The sequence below is a fragment of the Agelaius tricolor genome, unplaced genomic scaffold, assembly GCF_023055355.1.
Source record: "Agelaius tricolor isolate 1412-34295 unplaced genomic scaffold, bAgeTri1.0.p SCAF_11, whole genome shotgun sequence".
In the NCBI taxonomy this organism is placed as follows: domain Eukaryota; kingdom Metazoa; phylum Chordata; class Aves; order Passeriformes; family Icteridae; genus Agelaius; species Agelaius tricolor.
In genome coordinates, this window is record NW_027269271.1 from 24,678,126 (window position 1) to 24,694,367 (window position 16,242).

The following is a 16,242-nucleotide window of genomic DNA, read 5'->3' on the forward strand; positions in this document are numbered from 1 at the left end:
CAAAAGGATGTAAAATACAAAGGTAGTAATAAGATATTAAAAAAATTATTTCAAAGAGCCTGATCAATTTCATCCTACATAAATCAGCAGTGCTGTCAGGGGGAGCAGCCTTGCCTTCCTCTTCCTCTCACCTTCACTGACTCCCATCAGTGAGCTGCATCAGCCTCAAAACTGCTCCAGGAAAAAAATGGTCACTTTTTAATTAGTTTGCCTGGTTCCAGTGCAAGGTAGGGGCAGAGATGGCTCTGCTGGCAGAAGTATGCATCTATATCAGACTAAATTGAATATAAAACTGCCTGGATCCTGACACATTTAGTGCTAAACTTGGTATTTCTCCACCTTTGTCATCTGTGGGGGAAATAGTTTCAGGTAGAGAACAATCTCTCATGCTGTGTACAGTGTACAGCAATTTCTCTTTCTTTCATGACCTGTCCAGAAAAAAAAAATATTAAGGCTACTGCAGTTGCCTTCTCTTTTATACAAACAAAATAATAAAACTAAACTCAGGTACAGAATCAACATCCAGTTTCCACTCTCAGCTCTTTTGTTCAAAAAGACCAATGGCTGCAATGAACATCCACTGTCAAGGGCTGGGTTGGCTCACCCCAGGCAAGCACACACAGCTGCCAGCCTAAAGACTGATTTTCACCCTGCCTCTCGAGGACCTTAAAGGAATTCTGTATTTTGGCAGTCAAACAGCTTTGCTAGTGGGCAGCACACACATTAGAAGGAGCTGTGCTATGGTGGTGTTGAAGCAGACTAGGGAATGTCCAGCACAGGAACTTGTCTCTCCTCAGCCCTCACAATATTGGAAAAACCAAAGTGTGAAATAAAATCAGTGAAAATTCCTCTAGGGGAGGCCATCATCACTGTTTCCAAATAAAATTGTGTCCTCTGCTTTGTCAAATGGTGGAAAATCTTGGTGAGAGCTGAGAGCCCCCAGAAGCAGGGCAGAAGAAGGGAAGCCTTTGGCCCAGGGAGGAATGGCACACACAAGACATCTCCACCCTCAGCATTTCTCACTGAGTGCTCCAAGCAGGTTCTGGTTCTGCCTGGTAGTGACTCTTCTTGTGTAGAGACAGCCACTGATGTGCTTTGTGCTTGCTGTGGAAGCTGTTCTAAGACACTGAAATCTTCTCATGCATTGTTTAGGGAGCCTGGACACAAGGCCTGCATAATGAAACACTTCAGTCCTGTGACTCTGGGATATTGTGACTTGATGTTTCCCTACATAAGGAAGAGTGAAATCATATAACTGTTTAGTAGAAATATTGCTGCAATTGAAAATTTATTTTAAGTTTCTAATGTCACTGAGTAGGTACAGTTTATGAAAGCCAATGTCCTCTTCTGCTACATTAAAAAGGACAGACAGACCCCCCAACACAGATCCATTAGAAACATCCTCAGCACTCCCACTGAGCTGAAGGGTGCACATGTAGAGAGCACAGAGCAAACACTGTGTTCTGCATGGTCTCTAATAATGATTTCAAACACCACTGTCAACAGGCAGGAAGTTTCTCCCAAAACCAGAGCGTGCCCCACCTTCACCCCACGAGCCACGGAAGCCGACGCATCGCACGGGATTCCTTCCAGCAACAGTAATTCCCTAAGACTTAAAACTAATGCATTAATCACCTTAATGGTAATCCATTAATGTGAAGAACCTGAAGATAAAAAGGCAGAATCAGGGATGTGCTCTGTAGCAATGGTGTTACAGTTCTAGGGTAATACTGAATTACAAAATTCGAGTGACTAGAGGATTATCCATGCCAGCAGAGCGTGTGAAGTGAATACCAGGAGAGCAGAAAATGATGGCATAGAATATTAATATTTCTACACAGGGATTGGTTTATGCTGATGGTGTGATTCAGAAAGGTGACTCGACATGGTTGCTTCTTGAAATCAGGCCCAAAGTATTTAAGGACCAAAATCATGAACGTTTTATTTAAAGAGCGATACACTTGTTTACGTTGTGGCAGAATGATCCCTGTATAGTGATCTCAAAATCTTTATATCAGAGGGAAGTAATGCCACCACTTTGAACACTTCCAGTTAATTATCACTAGAACATTTTGATAATGACAGTGTATTTGCAATATGAACAAAATGAGGGAAAAAATAATGGAGTTTAGAAGAAAAAAAAAAAAGCCAAACAACCCTGGGAGCACTGACTTCAACAAGTTCAACAAATATTCAAGCCACATTTAATAACTTTATAAAACTAGTATCAAAGTAAAGAATATATAGTCAAAATACAGAAATCAAGTCGAGTGAGAGAAAACAGCCTGATGAGATCAAACAGAAGTTAAACAGAACAGATTAATATAAACAAGTTAGCTGAAAGGTCGCTTTGCTTCGTGAAGCACTATTTCAGCAACTCCTTTCCTCAATAGCCAGCTTAGAAGAAGAAAAAAAAAAAAAAGATATGCATCACTTTAAAATCCTGCTGTATGTTTACTGTGATTGTTTGTAGAAACAGCATCACCCCAATTTGCAATCCATGTTAATTTCTTATTTAATAAACGCAGTGGAATTTTCTTTTTTTTGGGTAAGAAAACGAAAGTTCAGGATGAAGCGTCTGCATTCAGCTTTCCACTACACATACGTTTATCATTCTATTGGCTAGGAATTCTTTTATTTGTGAACTGCAAATTATTAGGATTTGCTTACACTTCTAAACCTTTTGTTTGTCATAGATACTTCACTTCTAAAAGTGTCTGGTGTAGCACTCACTAATTACAGAATTATAAAAGGTAGAATAAGGCTTTGCCCGCTCAGAAATTCGCATTTTTGGTAAAGGTAACAATATATCAGCATCACTAACATCTTAATAATAGGCATACATTTAATTTTATATCACCATCCTTCCAAAGAGAAAAAGAAAGTCTAAAAGATGTGTGCAACTGGTTTTAGCTTAGTATAAAATTTTCAAATCAGAACTCATTCAGCTAAAATAAACACTATGAATTACATATAAACATAGATGGAAAACAATGTGCCAGGCTTTAAATGAAAAAAAAAAATAGTTTAGCAGATGATGATCCTGTAGTCCTATTGTGCACTGTCCTGCAAGCTCCGACATAAAACAAAAACAAACAAAAAAAAGAAAAAAAAAAGAGAAGAAAAACTCCTAAACAAACCAGTTTTGATGCAGGTTTGGCATCAACTGCACATTATGGTCTTAGCCTCAGTATGCTCATTCTATGGTTGAGAAATTTAGAGTACCAGATTTTTCCATGTCAGGTAGCAGGTAGCTGGTGCATACATTTCAGACAAGAGAACTACGATTTCTTTAATTTGAGATGGGATCAATAATGTATTGTTAATATGTCCAAAGTGTGCAACAATAAGGCAGATTTCTTATTACACCACCCCTTAAAATACCCATTGTTTGATGAACCAAACAAGGTGCTTTAAACCAGCAGAGTAATAGGAGACAAGCAAGTGCCAGAATGAAGAAAAACTGCTAGAATGGGAACTGCCCTTTCTTTCACAAGGAGAAATAAAGAACTTTTGTATATGGTATTTGAAAGGTTTTTAACAGCTGATATTCAATATCAGCTGATTCCTGAAGTGTTGGCAAGATACCAGGTTTCTGGTACTGGCCATGTCTAATGTTATTTAAATATTCACATCATGCAATAAGCAGTTTCACACTGCAATGTAATGGAAAATACTTCCTAAACTGAATTGGAACTGAGACCCAAAGCAGAACCAGTAAATAAATATCTCGCATATATGTCAAACTATATTCTCCAAACAAAACCTTACATCTTATCAAAGAAGTCAGAAAGTACTAACAAAAATTATATGCTTTCTACTATAATACTGTTAAATTTCCATGGCTGAGAATGTCCCATTAATTTTCTTTTCTGCCTTTTTAAATTAGTTGACAAAGTAGAAATTCAAACACAGAAATAAAATGCATATATATGAGAGCACTGGCTCAGTGAGATATCAAATATACAGCATTCTAGTGTCAAAAGTACAGGCAGAAATGTCCAAGATTTCTTGGTGAAAAAGGGGCATTTGAGGAGTAAAAATTCTACTTAACAATCACTCACATTTTAACAGTGCATTAATTATAACAAAAGCTGGATGATAAGTGAGCAACAGAATCATAATGTTCAGTGTTCATAGCAGAACTTTATCCTCTGCTCATTTAAATGAGGTTGGAAACATATACTCATGTATGTGAAACTTTAAGTAGCTATGTTTGTTTTTTTCAATTTCTCAGGATTCTTGCAAGAGGCAAACTTGTGACATGGAATTGAGCTGGATGTCAGTACAAGGTGGTGCTCAGAGAAGTCTTCCTCTCGATGCTGTGCCTCTGGCTTATCAAAGGATGATTAGTCCTACAATCTTGTTTGAGCTATTCTTTTGCCTCTAGGAAAAGGGTTTCTTGAGGATACAGTTTTACCTCCAGTAATGATTTATTTGGATCCAGCTGGGTCACCTGTAAATACATGAACACAAAGATATGTGTAAGTAGACTTTTGGATTGTTTATCTTCACAGTGCAGACTTTTACTGGGAAGATTTTTGAGTCCCTCCATCAATGACAACTGAAGCAGTGAGTATTATTTTCCAGGATGCAGATTAAGAAATATATTTTGTGTTTTCTGTTGTTGTTACAAGTACTCTTTTGTAATAAGAATGAACAGAATAATAGAAAACCAGAATCCCTGACATTAATTCCAAGAAGGTCTGGCTCTCCACCATAAACTTATGCACTAATCTATTTCTGTCAAAGTTAAGAAGTTTTGGAAAGTTTACTAGAACACAAGAGTTAAGATGAAAAACAAAACTGCACTCCTAGATAATCATCTCAAAATTTCAGTCAAACTGATGGTGCAAGCAGCACAGCCAACCCGACAGGATCTCTCCATTGAAAAGGGAAACCTTATTTTCCTTCTCCCTTTCTTGCTCCAAGTCACGTGGTGGAACACCCAGCCTTCACTCACTTCAATGTTTTCCAGACACCTCAATCATCCCAGGCTGGGATAAAACTCTTTAATTGTGTGGTTATTACACAATATATTCCCCTATATAGACAAATTAATGACAACAAGTGTCCCAGTGTCCTGCCACTCAAGTTTACAAGCCAATTCTGTGACATCCTTCAGAATACTGCAAAGCTTCATGTAGAAAGATGAACCATTTTCTGAAATATTTCCCTTCTATTTTTAAACTTATTTTCCCTGATAATTCTGTTTTGGTTTATTTTGCTGGGTGAGCACACAGTTATCAGAAGTCTGCTTGTGAATAACAGATTATTAGTCTTATGCCATAGGTATAAATGCAGATGCCATGCCAATAAGCATTTTTTCCAAAGTTAAATTTGTTTCACCTATGATCAAAACATGTCACTGCTTTCTAAAAATGTTTTGAGAAAACATTAAGAGTCCAGCACATGAAATGCTATGAATTAGTAAGAAATGTTTGTGTAATTTTCTTAAAAGCCTAATTTACTATTCCTTTTACCTATTAACAAATAGGTAACTTCTCATTCTCTCCCCCCAAATAAATATGGCAAACTTGAAATATATTTGCATTTCTATTGTCTTATTGAATAATTAGGGAAAAATTACAATTTAAACAAACATTCAAGGCTTATCACTTCCTAAGACCATCAAAATCAGTGTAATTTCATCTGACTGCAGCAGATTTTTTTTTAATGAAATAATTAAAAACCAAACCAAACCAACACCAAAAACCAAAGAGACGTATTATTTTTATTCCCAAAGCAGGAACATATTTTCTTAAACTTCATGTACTGTGGGGAGCTACTGCTAAATGTCTGAAGAGAAAAATAATTTACAAAAACCAGAGTCAATTTTAGATTCCTATTATCTACAGTCCAATTATGCATTCCTGCACAGATGCTGCTTGAATTATTGAAAGGTTATTATCTACGAAAGCAAACCTGTTATGTAAAAAACAGCCAAAGTAGTGCATTTAAGTTTGTGATTACAGAAGTATGCTAATTAACTATCTTGTAGCATTTTTTAATGTTTTGGTATTCTGCTACAGTCTGTTACTGAGCAGGGAGTGAGGTAAAGAGGGGTCTGTGCAATTCACAGCTTCTGAGGCATTGGGCACCTGAGAGAAGCAATTTTCCTTCTTTTCAGTACAAGCCCATATTAATTCAGGCATCTCTGTTTTCAAATCCTGCAACCATTTTGTTGGGGTTTTTCTTTTTTTTTTTTTTTTTTTTTTTTTTGGTTTTTTTTTTTGTTTGTTTTTTTTGTTTTGGAAGAAAAGGCGGGAAAGTCATAACACGTCTCTTTTGCACTTGGAAAAAAAAATCTCAAGAGTGTGCCTGGGCACTGAACACAACCTTCCAGGCTGTGACCATATGGAAATGTGTTATTCACTTGAGCATAATTCAAGATAGAAGTCCTAAGCTAAGGTTTGCAAACTTCAAGTGTCTTAAATAACAACAACACAGGATGTTCCTTTTCAGTGAGAAGGGTCCTGGGAGCCTTCTGGAGTACCTGCAGCACAAGGACTGTGCAGCTTTTCACCATAATTTCAGTGTGCTGCTTAATTCACTGAGGGACAGCAGAGTTTGCAAATGTTTACACCATTACCCAATTAACTAACAATATGGCTCCTACATCTGTCAACAAACAAAGCTGTTGTTGCTTTGTTTTAGCTCCTTGGCATTTTCTGTTCATATGGGTCGCCATTGTACTTAATTATCACACCACAACCCTTCTGCAGCTTCTACTTTGTTATTTGTGGCTTGTAAATATGTTGTTTACTACGAAGAGTAGAAGCCTTATTAGTGAACACATCTCCTAGCAAAAGAAATGGTATCTCTTGTAAATATATCAAGTATAAGACCCTAAGATGCATTCTAAATTAGAGTATTTTAAATCAGAATTAGAAACCAAAGAATGATCTATAACAGAGATCAAAGGAAAGAGCTGTAGCCTGCAAAGGTGTGTTCAGTGTAGTGTTCTAACTGAATCTCATTCACTTACATTTATGTGCATCATTTAAAATGAAAAGTATAGAATGCCTTTAGATGTGTATCTATGTGCCTTGTTTCATTACCATTAGTATAAATTCTGGAGCCCACAGAGCTGACATCCTTTGGCTCTGATGCTATTGCATGATGCTCTTTCCAAAACAGCCCTGCACATGATATAAGTTACACTGTCCCAAAGCCCTACACCTTTAGTAGTTGAAGATTTATTCTATACTGTTAGCAATTACACAGGAAGTATCTAAGTATGCTTAGATATCGAATCTGATTTCATCTATTCCACCTTTGTGGCAGAATGAATACTTCCTTGATTAAGGTTCAAAATTCACCTTCAGCATTAAAGGCCTTAACAAATGCTAAAGGTACATTTTAATCTGTATCTTCAAGTCCTACAATAACTGACTTTCTACCAGTCACAACCACACACTCCAGGAGTCACCTCATGCATCACACTGTGAAACCAGCTGAATGTACTTTTCAAATCTTTTGTGGGTTTGCTAATGCCTAATACTTTATATTATAATGGAACATGAACTAAAACCCCTTGAAAAGAGACTGTAAAGCGTTCCAAACTTATCTGGTGAGGAGGGTGGCAGAGGAGGGACTTAGTGTCCAGAAGCAGAGAATGTAACACAAGTGACAGCAAAATTACTGACATTCAAGCTCACAGAACCCTGTACAATTCCATGCAGGTGCATTCAGGGCTGTCCCAAAGCCCTGAACACAGAGAGTGCCCCAGGAGATTTTATCTTCAGGCAAATGGCTTTCTGTGCAAACCTGAACACTCCCTTCCCTTCGGGGAATATTCCCTCCAGCAACATGACCAGAGGTGCTACAGGACTTCATTTCTGCCACATTAGATCTTGCCATTGAGCTGCTTTCACTGAAATAGGTTCAAGCTGATAAACAAAACTTTTATTCCAACTATGGATTCAGTTTTATGGGACCTTAGGTTTTGGTGCACTGGAGCTATGGCTTCATCTTTTAAAGAGCCTTGTTACACAACCAGTGTTGGTTTGGTGCCAGGGAGGTTATCATCTAAGTATTTGTTTAAGTGAATTCTATGGTGATTATTCCAACTAAGCACTAGCTAGTTGAACTACTTCTGTACCACTCAGAAGTTCCAATTATTTATGACTCTGCAAGGCACAAGGCAGTGATGTTAACTCTTATACTCCTATAAGACTGTAGTAGCTGCTTACACTTCATTCTGAGTAAGTTAATTGGGTTTTTAGATAAACCAAAAATGAAAACTAATGCTAGCTTAAACAGCATTTTAATACATTTTTATAGCAAAGTCTTTTTCCTTCTAGAATAACATGTGAGTTATTTCTTTCTTCACCTTTGCTGACCCATCTGTTCTATTACACACTCACATCCTGAGCAGCTGTACTTTTACCACTTACAAGGTGTGGTTCCTTACCCTCCCTAACTCTGCGGGGAAAAGATAAACACAAAAAAAATGGCTTAATGCCCAGGAAGGTAATTTAAAAATAAAGAATCAAATACACAATTATTATGACACTTACACAAGCAGTAAATATCACACCCTTCACCTTTCTCTCCACCCTAGGACAAGGATCTGATTCCCGAGCAGCACAGCCTCTATACCACTTACACACGCATGAATACATTTAATGAATCTAACGGACAAAGAGTTCTTTTACTCTCTTTTCTAATCCTCCTAAAGTATAAATGCAATAGAAATTACTTAAAGGCACACCTGGTAAAGTACCAGATCTGTTTAAAAAACTATATTTTCAGAGTGACACACAAACAAATACAGTGAATCCTTTCTACCTATTGAAATATGTCTGGGTTACACAGATAATACGCTCAACTTGAGCAACAAACAAAACTAGAGTTACTTTATAGAAATATATGCAATTAGATTGGGCTTAGTTGAATAAACTTGGAGATAATTTACATCTGAATTGAAGAAAGCCGTCACAAACAAGGAAAAATATGTCATAGTAAAAGACTTGTAGCCTCGATATAAATACAAAGCTTTAATCCAATACATCACACTGACTCTTATTTTTCTCAATAGGTTTTCCCAAAACATATTTTACATTAAGCATATTAAAAAACACGTTTACTAAGCAAAGCAGAAGCTGTTGATAAATCAGAAAATTGGGATGCTGTATCCTCTACTTGGAGCATGGTTCCCCTTTTTCCCTTGGAAAGCCGTGCAGTGCTCCGAGATGCAGCCTTGACACAGAGTCTAAGTTTTCATTGCCTTAACATAATTTGTATTAAAAAAAAAAAAAGCTGCATAGATTTTCATCAGTGAAGGCTGATTAGCCTCTCTTGCACTACTTGACTCACTTGACAGTAAATTAAGACAGCAACTGTGTTCTCCCCTGTTTTCTAAAACACTAAATGTAATGACAGGGTGGTGCAAACAACAAGGATAAGCCCAAACTCACTGTTTCTGTATTTGTATAGTGGCACCTGGACTATCTGGTGCTTTTAAAAGTTCTAAATGAAAATCTGATTTTTCAGCTGGAATAAATACTTCATATTTATAAAACAAAAGCAACCCCATAAAAAGTAAAAGCTTAAAAACAAAGGGTTTTTAAGCAACCCTACAAAAATGAATTTCTTTTTTTGTCAAAACTAAATAAAGCCCAAATATTAACGATGTTTTTAAAAATACCAGATTTTTACCTTAATCCTATAGCTTTTTAACAGTGAGTAATGAAAAAAATACATAACTGTAGTTTATCTACTTTCCAACAAGAGGCCTTGGGAAGGGCTGTATACACCTGGGTAGCTCTGAGGCAGTTCTGTGCCTTTTTTCAGCCAAGGACCAGAAATTTTGTTTAGTGATCAGTACTTGCCCAAAATATGGCCAAAATATATCCAGTTACCAACATCACTGAACATTTGTTTTACATTTCTTTCCAAGAACTAATCTCACTTTAAAAAATCACTATAAAAAGGCTGCATCCCCCTCTAGCCTTTCAAAGAGCTGATTTTCAACAACAACCGAGCTGCTCTTTCATTTTGGCAGAAGTGCAAACACAAAAGTATTTCAATTAAGAAAAGCCTCTCTGAATAATGTGACTTTTATTGTTGTGGTGCTAATGGTGCTCAAGTATTACACAAGCTGCCTTGAGAGCTAGAAGATGGAGCTGGAGTCAGTCAGAGGAGTCACATGCAGGTCCTGACCTGACATTAATGCTCCCACAGTGGCCACAACTCCAAGGCTGGAGGACTTCAGGCTTTGAGGAAGAGCAAGGTGCTGTAAAGCTCTCCTCAGATTTTCTGCTTTCTTTCCTTCCTTCTTTCTGGTTTGAAATCTTTGATTTCTTCAGGAATTCTCTGTGTAGTTTCTCAGAAAAAGAGAAGGTGATAGAAAACCCTGGACCTTGTCTATTCCTGCAGGAAGAGGAGCTCCACTACCTTCTCCCTCATGCTGTTTACCGTCATTTTCCTTGTTGAGCAGAGAAAGTTCAAGTATTGGCATTTACAGATGAGAACATTTGTATACCTTTCTGCTGTGCCAGGGAGCAAAACAGTCCATTACTAATGGGCACTGCTGCCTGTGTGCTTATAGTGAACTAACAACTATTCATGTATTTAATTCTTTTAAAATGTACTAGCTACACAGAAAAGAGATGACATCCCCAGAAATACTACAGCTTTCACTCTGGAGATCGATGAAGAGCTGAAAGGAAGCAAACAGCCACATCCTCTGGAAGTTGGAAAACATATAAATACATTTATAGTGCTCCAAATGAACTGTAAGAACTTTGCTTTGCATACATCCCAGAGGGGAATGGATGGGAACACAGCAGCCACTCACAGAAGAACAGCCCAGGATTGGATTCATGTGCACTTAATTATAATTGCATGAAAGAACAATCCAAAAGGATTTTTATCACCAGTTCAAAGGATTAAGATGTTCAGATATCACAATGATATCTACAGTATAACATTGTGATTGGTAGACAGGCAAATGGAATAAAGAGAGGGCCTAGGACTGCTTTGGTGATTTAGTTTGATGCATTACTTATGCAATTACCAAAACAGCAGGAGATCATTAAATTTTCTGGTAACCAGACACAGCAGTCTTAGTATCATACCAGTACAAAGGCTCTCTATTGGTATTTTATAATTTCATTTTCTTTCTACATGGGTCAAAAAAAGTCCACAAAATTGATATTAAACATGAATTCTGGAGAAAAAGTACAAAATATCTTAGCCCCAGTTTATTCTGGATAAGGTTATATGCAAGAGCAAAGCTCTACAGCTTAACTAAGGCATCGTCCTGGGAACAATAACGTGGCTCCCCTGCTATAAATGTTTTGTAAAATGGGGCAGTGCTGAATAAAAGAGCACTTTGGGTGTGAGGGATGTGTACTGAAGGGCTCTTGGGTGGAATACATGAATGCCATGGTTGGCATTAGTCACTGGGCTAACTAATGAGGATGATTCACGGAGAGCTCGCGCTCCGCGTGAGCATTCAGCACTGGCTGACTCCAGTGAGCCCTGAGGAAAAGGGCTCATCTGAAATGCACACCTATTTCCTGAAACTGGTTAGACAGTCCCTGTACTCAAACAGAGCTGCTGTGAGAGATCAGAAACTATATTGATCTACAGAATGCAATTCTACTTCTTTTCTTACATCTGTGAGATGAGATCTCCTTTCAGCGACTCGATACAAGAAGCGCTTGAATCTTTCACTTTGGATCACTTATTTATGTAAAGACACTGGGTCTAAAAAAACACATCAAGTCTGTCTTTCTTGGAAGAAAACATTGTGAAAAATCTTTCTGCAATATTTACAGAATTTTTTACTACCTATATGGAAATTATATTTCCACAAAAGTAAACATCATGTTTCAAGAAGCAAAATATACTTAACATTCTCTCAGGTGCTACCACTGACTTCACCAAAGCAAGAATGTTACCTACTCCCTTTTTTAGGTGCTGACCAAAAAACTGTGATCCTGTTCTTTGTGAGCAACAAACTTGTTAAAAGCAGGAAAATCTGGGAGCTACAAATGCTTCAGTGTCCTTTCCTCTCACACTCGAGGTTAATCTTCCCAATCCCTCCACTGTTACAAGTCATCAGGAAGAACAGTCAGAAACCAGGCTGCAAAAGAGGCATGGGAATATGCCAGTCTGGAATGGCCAATTTGCTTAGGCAACTTCTCAGTGTCTTAACTAAACCAAACCTAACTGCTTGGATAAATAAAATAACAACAGATCTTGAAAGGAGAGGAAAGACAAGGGCAGGTAGTATTGACTTAAGGAAAGCTGTGAATGATAGGAAGAAGGACATCTACCATTGTAGGTGGCTGTGGCCTTGGTAAACTAGATCAGAGTAAGCACATGACATCACTGACCAGAAAAAATTTAAATTATGTGAATTAAAAGAAATGACTACTACTTGGTTTAGTAGGAAAGATAAATAGCAGTAACTGAAATGACTGGAAAAATTACAGGTATCACATGTAATTTTCAAAATTCTTTGAACCTATCAGAAAAAATATTTCATTCATCTGAAATGCTCTTCTGCTATAAAACAGATATTTAAGTTGTTTTCCTGATTTACGTGAAATTACTAAAAATACTATAGAGTGTAGCTGTGACACTGCACAAATCCTTTATCACAATAACATTTCCATTTTTCCATCAAGATCATGACTAGGTGGAGGAATGTTAAAAGCCAAAGATGGTCCTGGACATTAAACTCTTTCATGAACTATTTAGAAAGTTTCAACACTCCCTAATGAGTTTAAAAGTAAGTTATCTGAAGGCAGTAGTTTGCACAGGGTGAAATTCAGAGCAATCCCTACAAAGAACAGCTGCCAGAACTCATACACAAAATTGTCAAACTGCCTGGCATAACAATATAAGGACCATGCTCCAACATCACCTTTTTGAGAACATCAAAGGGCAATTCCCTGCTCAGAGGACTCCACAGCAAGTGCTGCAGCTAAACTTACTATCCTGTGGCATTATTTTCACCACTGTGAGCATCAAAGAGGATTAATCTTGCCAAAGCACAGGAATGAAAAATCACATTTAGGTTTGGAGGAATATCTTACCATTATTCTATTCCCAAATACTCCCAAAACTGTGAATTGCCTGGCCCTAAATTTACTGAAATCCTGATCATATCTGATTTAAATTGACATGCAATTTGAGTTAAATTTATCTTATGCACTTTCAAGGGAGATTTTTTGTTTCTGTTTATTTAAACTGCTGTTGAAATTGGTTAATTAAAAGGATTTAAAAAATCTTAATACTCTAAACAGAGCAAACTGGTTCTGAATTATTAAGCAACATTTTAGATGCATTTAAATAACCTTAAGTGACTTAACTGCCACCTGATCCTAAGCTGTGGCTCAGCAATATAAAATGTGAAATACTGTACAAGTCTTGGCTTACCAAGGCTTCCAGATACAGTAAATAAAGAGCTTAAGTCTCTAATACCATGTCTGCAGAAGGCATACTCTCAAATACATAACTAATGCTCCACCTCAAGGAGAAATCAGCAGCAGAAATTATACCTTGAAATTTTGTTTTTTTGTGAGAAATTAATAAATTCAGTCTTTCAAATATAGCACTTAGAAGGAGGAATCATGTCTGGCCCTCCCTTTCAGAGAGACACCACAGAACATTCACAAACATATTAACCCTAGAAGGGTGGCTGAAGCCCAGTTTGGGTAATTTTCTGCACATTCCTCTTATGGTTTCAGCTATGGTCCACTTCAGCTTCTTGCCTAGTGGGATAAAATGCCCACCCTGTAAGATGTTAACAGTTTTAGGAAGGCTTGTGCACATCACCATCACTGAAGTAAGGGAGGAACTGAGTATCTGGAGGTCTCCAAGGCACTGGGAGAAGGAGGATCCTGCAGCTGGGAGGTCAAGAGGACCAGCAAAGTCAGAGTTTGGATTTAAACTGTACACAACATTTTTGAAAAAAATATGTTTGAAAGTGTCAGTATTACTTTGCTGGAGTTTTGCTGCAATAAGTCAGAGTTTATGAAGACTGTTAAGAGAAAGGGACCTAAATACTGAACCAAAGTCAGAGTTTGGGAAGGCTTTTAAGAGAAAGGGACCTAAATACTGAACTAGAAGGTTGACTGAGCACACGAATAGACATAAAGCAAGCTCTTTTTGTTATAGTTAGATGTGATTTCTGGAAGACAGGGAACTGTAACTCTGAAATCAGCACACACATTTAACAGCACACACACTTGTTCCCACGAAGCCTTTGCAGGTGTATTTAAGAATACAAGAAATACATTCTTTGCATTGAAATTTCTTTGCCAAGAAATACAATACAGCTTTTCACTCCCAAAGATGTGCTTGCCAGCATTTCCAGAGTCTGAGGCACGAGCTCCCAGCTGCCCCAAGCTCACATTTGTGACACTCACTGGTGGTACAAGATGTGGTGCTGAGGCACTGAGAGAGGAGCTGGTTAATATCTAATTTCAGCACGGGTAGAAAGAACAACACAGCCAGTGACAAAGACCCAATAACAAGTCACTGCATGTGCTTAACTGCTTTGGAATGTCACTGCTGCTTTAAAATCTACAAGTAGTGTCTGGAAAAGGTTAATCTGGGTATTTACTCATGTGTAGAAGTTTGTATTTACAGTAGGGTTATGATACCAACTTAAGTTAGCTAAGGATATCTGTGTAAGCAACTGGAACAGAGGACTAAGAACTAATGAATTTTTATTTATGAAAGATGTAAAAGTACTTCAACAACACTGTATCAGAAGTGATGGCTTTGAATAGCAGGTAAAAATGCTCTGACAAGTTTATCACAAGAAAATGTTGATTTGGTTGAAGATAATCCCCTTGTTTTGATAAGACAGAAACACTTTTGGGTGTGTGTATGTTATTGTAAAGCAGATTAGGAGAGAAAAAACCCCACAAACTAACTTTAGAAGACATGTTTCTATCTTATTGCAGCAGAACTCCAGCAAAGTAATTCTGATACTGTCAAACATATTTTTTCAACAATGTTATGTATAGTTCAAAGACAGACATTTTAAATGCTCCTGTTTTCTGGAGCACAAGCATCCCAAGTGCTCTGTCCTTGTAGCACAGATTCCCACTCATGTGGGTGACATACCATACAGCAGAAGGGTCTTGATAGCTTACAGTGTATTTTTAAGTGTCTACAGACCACAAAGCCCAAGGCAATGAATATATACTTTGACTGTACTTCTTCCAAGCCATTCAACAATGCCTCATTTTTATTTTTTTAAATCTGTTTATGGAGTTGCACGCTTCCAACTTTCCAAACCTGGGGAACACGACAGATGTCATTTACAGTTCTCAGTGGTTAGCAAACCCCTGGGGAATATTTTTTGTCTGTTGTGGCTCTGGTGGTCACAATGGCAACGGGATTCATACATGGCTGAGTCAATCAGCATGAATCATTTATGTGACTCCTCATACATGGCATTATTAGGTTGGAATCATAGAAAAAAGATGACAGGGTCTTTGCTTCCCACACAACCGACCAACAGCTCCAGACCCTGTCACTAAATTCTCCTTTCTTTGCCTCAGCCTTTTCTCCCTGACAGTTTCACAGATATATTGACAATATCAGCTTGCTCTAATTTAGTGGTATTTTTTTCTTTTCTAATTTTTTTAGTACTTCTCTTATGTGATTCACCTGATAGATTTTTGAGGTTTTTTACAGATGACTAACATTCATAATGACGACAATGTGAATAAGTACAGAAACAGCCAGAGTAAAGTGAAAAACAAATGTAAAAAGTTAAGAGTAATATACCTGTAGGGTACTTATATTAAATATGTATTACATCAGAAATAAGTTACAGGTGGGGAGGCATGACTTGCAAAATGTTTAAAATGTACAACCCCATTGTTTAGACTGGGGTTGTACATTGTTGAAAAACATTGTTGTACATTGAAAAACACTGTTTTTCTTTTGTCAAGTACACTGATCTACCAGTAATCCTGGAAACACAGGTGACTTCTAGTCTTTGCTTCCACTGGAAATGATACTGCATGTTTAAGGAGTAAAGTTAATTAGTGAATAATGAGATTCCTAAAACCCTGCTTTTCAGTCTGACTGCTCAGGATTCCCAATACAGGGCAAGGTGGAAGAAGAGCTGTAAGCACTGCAATCCTGTCCACAGTTGTGCCAAAAATGGGTCAGAAACCACATCCACTCACAAGGTTGTATGCTTACTAAGGATGAGCTTCTTCTCCTTTGGAGTACTTACAAATAAGATGATAAAGTAAG

At 37.5% G+C, this 16,242-nt stretch overlaps 1 protein-coding gene across 1 annotated transcript in view; it reads right to left on the bottom strand.

Moving 5' to 3' along the window:
* Positions 1-1,916: 1,916 nt before the first annotated feature.
* Positions 1,917-16,242, bottom strand: part of FAF1 (Fas associated factor 1) — a 147,874-nt gene continuing 133,548 nt past the window's right edge. The window contains exon 19 of the mRNA XM_071436706.1: positions 1,917-4,456. Coding sequence (XP_071292807.1) covers positions 4,373-4,456 — 84 coding nt within the window. The 3' untranslated portion in view covers positions 1,917-4,372. The remainder of the gene's footprint in view (positions 4,457-16,242) is intronic.